The sequence below is a fragment of the Malus domestica genome, chromosome 05 (genome assembly GCF_042453785.1).
Source record: "Malus domestica chromosome 05, GDT2T_hap1".
NCBI lineage: Eukaryota > Viridiplantae > Streptophyta > Magnoliopsida > Rosales > Rosaceae > Malus > Malus domestica.
This window is the reverse complement of record NC_091665.1, coordinates 35,391,513-35,397,512: the sequence shown is the minus strand read 5'-3', so window position 1 is coordinate 35,397,512 and position 6,000 is coordinate 35,391,513. Positions and strand designations below refer to the sequence as shown.

The following is a 6,000-nucleotide window of genomic DNA, read 5'->3' as shown; positions in this document are numbered from 1 at the left end:
CAATAATTTACACTTTATACATTGCATGATAAGATACATGAATTACTTAGCAAGGTCTAAAATATCGATGATATCGGAAATATCGGTAGTCCAAAAATATGGAAATTTCGATGAAAATATCGGGATATTATGGATATTTTAGACCACATGCATCCTTTTGGCAAATTTATAAGCTTGAAAGTTCAACCAGATTTTAAATATTCTTCGAGCCGTTCTATTTGACCAAGATTTGTATTGGATACATAGTTTCATGCAAAGCCAAATCTAATTAAATTTCAGTAAGATATGTTTCAATATATATATATACATGCCAGGCCTAAAGTTGTTTGTACAGTTTCAGCATAATTAAACATGGTTGAGATTTTAGAATGCAGAACTTTGGTGAAGCTGTTGGTTTTATGTCATTTGATTTTTTCGGTAGCTGTGTCGAAGGTCGAAGGTCGAATCCGGCATTACAGATGGGAGGTGAAGTATGAGTACAAATCTCCAGATTGCTTTAAGAAGCTGGTCATAACCATCAATGGGGGAACCCCAGGACCAAAAATATTGGCTCAGCAAGGTGACACAGTTGTAGTTGAGCTTAAGAACAGCTTGTTAACGGAGAATGTAGCGATCCACTGGCATGGAATTCGACAGGTACGTCGTTTCATACCATGATGTTCATTTTCAAGTCGGCGTTTGTTCATTTTCAAGTCGGCGTTTGAATACAAACTTTTTAGATGTTGAGTTTTGTTCTCTTGTTGAGTTAATATTGTAGATTGGAACACCTTGGAGTGATGGAACAGAAGGTGTGACTCAATGTCCTATTTTGCCTGGAGATATCTTCATATACAAATTTGTTGTGGATAGGGTAAGATTTGGAGCTTGAACCAATAATTTGGACGGAATTTTTCTCGATAATATATATCTGACATGTTATGCTGTCATACTGTCAATTTGAACCATTGATCATTCTATGATATCAAACTGACAATTTGATGTGACATGCTAGATATATATTGTGAAAATACAACATTACCCTTTTTTTGCGTATCTGCAAATTTTTCAGTGAAAATGAATCAAAGGATCAGCCTCGGCGAATGATTTTATATATGCTTATGATTATAAACAATGTTTTAATCCATCTTACAAGTTTTGATGGCTTAAATTGCAGGCTGGATCATATCTATACCATGCACATTATGGAATTCAAAGAGAAGCCGGGTTATATGGATCGATTATTGTATCGGTTCCTAACGGAGTTTCTGAGCCCTTTGTCTATGATTATGACAGAAGCATTATCCTTAATGACTGGTACCACAAAAGTACTTTTGAACAAGCTACTGGCTTGTCCTCCATACCTTTTGTTTGGGTTGGGGAGCCTCAGGTAAATGCCTATTTTCATTGATCAAAATTACAAAAGTACATACTACTTTACACTGTTGGTAATGTACATTCCATTAACTTTTCAGTCACTTTTGATTAATGGAAGAGGGAGATTCAACTGCTCTCTACTAGCAACTCCTAGCCTAGAAGCCGGGGTCTGTAACGCGACAAATCCTGATTGTTCTTCCTATATTCTGACAGTAATCTCCGGAAAAACATACCGATTAAGGATTAGTAGCTTGACCTCTCTATCAGCTCTAAATTTTCAAATTGAGGTAAATATAACTCAATACTCACCAAGTCTCTAATAGTTCCAATTATGTTAAAAAATTTCAAAGCTTGTATTTATTAGTGACAAAATAAAATGCTATGCAGGGTCACAATATGACTGTTGTTGAAGCCGATGGGCATTATGTGGAGCCATTTGAGATCCAAAACCTATACATTTACTCCGGCGAGACCTATTCTATCCTGGTAAAGGCAAACCAAAACCCATCAAGAAACTACTGGATGACTACAAACGTTGTTAGTCGGAAACCTGCAACCCTAACCGGCCTAGCAATCCTCAATTACTATCCAAACTACCCCAAGAAATCTCCTCCAACTCTTCCGACCGCAGGCCCCCTATGGAACGAAACTGCACAAAGATTGGCACAAAGTCTTTCACTCAAAGCCCACAAAAATTTCACTCACACTCCTCCTCTCACTTCAGACAAAGTGATTGTGCTTCTCAACACACAAAACAAGATAGATGGAGTCCACAGATGGTCCGTAAACAATGTATCTTTCTCTCTTCCCCACACACCTTACTTAGTAGCCCTAAAAGAAAATGTAAACCTAAACCGCGTTTTCGACCAAAACCCTCCTCCGGAAAACTACGACTTCGAGAACTACGACATATACAATGTTGATGCACAAAATCAGCGAAGACTTTGGTACAACAGAAAGTGTCAGGTTTTGTGACCTTCGCTTGGTTGCTTGGTTGCTTCAGTCACTAGTGAGGATAAGTACGTGAATGAATAGAGACAGAGAAGCAAACACAGGATGTACGTGGTTCACCCAGATTGGCTACGTCCACGGAGTAGAGGAGTTCTTATTAGTAGTGAAGGGCTTACACAAGTACAAAGGATCAAGCTCTCAATTTAGTGAGTTCTTGTGAATGATTTAACACAAAATGGCATTAGGCAATATTGTGGGGGAATGACCCCTATTTATAGAAAAAACTTGTAGCTTTGTCACATTGACATGTGTCATGTTGTGATTGGTTCTTGATGTCGACACGTGCTGCGCTCTGATTGGCTTCTAATCTTGACACGTGTCGAGTAGTGATTGGCCTCCTGGTCGGAGGGGAACTCTTCTGGGTCCTTGACAGTATAGCGTTGGCCGGTGCTCGGTAGTTTCGGGATTGGTCAAGTATGGTACAAACAGTGCTCCCCTAAGTTCCCGAGTGAGGAAAACTCCTCGGTTGGGGACTTGCAAGATCCAATCCCTTGAGTAATCACGAAACTTCTAAGTACCGAAGTGTGGTCTGATCTTCATCTGCCCTTCTCTGGAAGTACCTTTCCTCCATCCGGGAATGGTGTACTTAGCTGATGTTGACGCACAAGGTAATGTATCAATTTCACTTGAAGCTTAGTTGTAGTTTCGGGCTTAGTCAAGTGTGATACGAACCCTATAGTAGGAGTCCCCCAAGTCGCCGAGCTAGGAGATCTGCCGAAAGAGGTGACAGACAAGGTAAGCAGTCAAACTTCCAAGTAAGCAACCCAGGATCAGAGGTTTGACGTCGGCTTCCGGTTGATTGTTCTCATTCTCCTTGTCTCTCATTCAACTGCCAGGATAAGGAGAAGCAAATGGATAAGAGATGATATGAGATACTTTTGCTTTTGAAGAAGTAACTTTCCACAGGCTTATTCTTGAACTGTGCTGGAGGGTTTTCTGGTGCCCTTCAGAGTATAAGGCCGACTCAAAAATTTGAGGGTCAAAACAAGTCCATCAAATCTAGAGTACGTTCGACCTTGATGATATGGGATACTTTTGCTGTTGACGGAATAATGAATGTGGTATGGAAAGGTGTCGTGCTGTAGTGATCTGTTTCAGCTCACCGTTGAACCTTCTGCTTCAATCTTTTGCATGGCAGAAGTGGTGTGCAACCTTTGCATTTAAATGGTCCTTCAGAACATTCCTTCATAGTGACTCATCCACGCTTGGCAGCTCCAGTGTAAAGAGCCAATATCTGATCAACTGTCATGAGGTATTTGCCGGTGGAATTCGTGACCTTGACAGCAGTTGAGGATGAGTACTCGAGAGCAATGCTAAGTAAGCAACCAGGCAAAGGCTCCAGGCAGTCAGTTCCAAATTGGAGGTTTGATTTCAGGTTCCGACTGACTGCTCTCTTTCTCCTTGTCCTGCAGGTGTGGACAAGGACAAAGACAAAGACAGGGAGAAAGCATGATATGGGATACTCTTGCTTTCGACCCTGATGATATGAGATACTCTTGTTCTTGGTGTGGCTTATTTGCTGAGGTATTATCGGGGGGAAATAAAGCTGAGTATTTCGAGAGGTTATGTTGAGGGTGCCTTTTCGAATGCGAGAAAGGGTTGAGCATTTTTGCAGGTTTGCCTGTCCGTTGAGGAGGGAGGTCAATGTATATAGGGATTTCCCAATAACAAGTAGTAATGCTATTCCTTTACCCTTCTTGGTCACAGCAATGTAGTGGGAGCTGCCAGCTTCACGTGTTTTAATTTTGTCAGAGCACTTTGAAAAAGTGGTATGTGGTATCTGGAAAGCTGATATTACGTGTGAAGATTACAGACAAGCTTTATCTAAGGAAATCTGGCTCTCGAAGTTCTGAGAGTTGTGCCTCTTCGGTTTTCGAACAAGCAATCCCGTCGAGGATCTGACTCTCGAGATTCGGAAAGCGGTGCTACTCCGGTTTTTGAGAAAGTAATTATGTTGGGAGTCTTTTCTCGAATGTGAGTAAAGGTTGGACGTTCTTGCCAACCTGTCTTGCCGCAAAACACGGAGGTCGACACACATAGGGACTTTCCAGTTGTCAAGCAGTGGTGCTGTTCCTTTACCCTTATGGGTAATAGTAGGGTAGCTGGAACTTCGAAATTCTCGTGCCTAAACTTTGTCAGAGATCTTTGACAAAGTTATATGTGGTACCCGAGGAGTTGATGGTGCATATGGAGAGCGGTGATTGAACAGTAAGATTCACGTGCTTTCTACTTCACCAGAAATCTTCGACAGATTGCCCGTAATTTCCGCAAAGCTGAGTGTGCATGTGACAGGTGCTGACGAGGCTGAAAAAGCAGGTGCTTCTTCGATTTCTGAGATCGGCCCTCGTGGTCTCTGAGCAGCCCAGCTTTTGAGAAAGCATTCGCCTCTTCGATTTCTGAGATCGGCCCTCGTGGTCTCTGAGCAGCCCAGCTTTTGAGAAAGCAAACGCCTCTTCGATTTCTGAAGCTCCGTCGAGTGCAGATTTTTATAGAGGCTGGCATTAAGTTCCACAGCACACTTGAATCTCTACCAGTAGAAGCTCATTTCTTGCACTTCTAAGATCTTGATTTGTCTGACCTCTTCCTTCTTCAACACATTTGAAAATGTCTGGACCCTCCGACCGTCGTTTTGACTTGAACCTTGGAGAAGAGACAGCCACGCCTTCTCCAGACAATATATGGCGCCCATCCTTCATATCCCCTACTGGTCCTCTTACCGTTGGGGATTCTGTGATGAAGAATGATATGACCGCTGCAGTGGTGGCCAGGAACCTTCTCACTCCCAAAGATAACAGACTACTTTCCAAACGGTCTGATGAGTTGGCTGTTAAGGACTCTCTGGCTCTTAGTGTTCAGTGTGCAGGTTCTGTGTCTAATATGGCCCAACGCCTATTTGCTAGAACCCGCCAAGTTGAATCATTGGCTGCTGAAGTGATGAGTCTCAAACAGGAGATTAGAGGGCTCAAGCATGAGAATAAGCAGTTGCACCGGCTCGCCCATGACTATGCTACAAACATGAAGAGGAAGCTTGACCAGATGAAGGAATCTGATGGTAAGGTTTTACTTGATCATCAGCGGTTTGTGGGTTTGTTCCAAAGGCATTTATTGCCTTCGTCCTCTGGGGCTGTACCTGGTAATGAAGCTTCAAATGATGAACCTCCAATGCCTCCTCCTTCTGGGGTTTTGTCAAGTACTGAGGCTCCGGATAACCACCCTCCGGTGCTTTCTCTTTCTGGGGCTCTACCGACTGCTGAGACTTCCCCTAAGCAACCTTTGTGAAGGCTCCCTTTTGTTTGTTTATTTTGACTCATGTATATGTACATATTTGTGGCTTATCGAAAATATTAATAAATAAGCTTTGCTTCATTTCAACATATTGTGTTAAATACACCAAAGCCTTCTTCATAAAGTTCTTTGAATTTTTGCTTTTGTTGAAACCTGTATTGTTGAAGCTTTGTGAGTGAAGCATGTAGTTTGAGGTAGTGTTCCCTTAATTTCCCGAGTGAGGAAAACTTCTCGGTTGGAGACTTGAAAAATCCAAGTCACTGAGTAGTCACGAACTTTTGAGTACCAAGGCGTAGTAGCATATGGTGGGAGTCCCCCAAGTCTCTAGTCGAGGGAGTTGACGAATGAGGT

General features: G+C 42.3%; 1 protein-coding gene across 1 annotated transcript; it reads left to right on the top strand.

Annotated features, from left to right (window-relative positions):
* The first annotated feature begins 231 nt into the window (after positions 1–231).
* On the top strand, positions 232–2,472 carry LOC103411681 (L-ascorbate oxidase-like). The gene is made up of 5 exons (XM_029102817.2): positions 232–636; positions 758–850; positions 1,154–1,366; positions 1,452–1,640; positions 1,741–2,472. The coding sequence occupies exons 1-5, from the start codon at positions 352–354 to the stop codon at positions 2,326–2,328; spliced, it is 1,368 nt and encodes a 455-aa protein (XP_028958650.2). The 5' UTR covers positions 232–351; the 3' UTR covers positions 2,329–2,472.
* Positions 2,473–6,000: the final 3,528 nt, after the last annotated feature.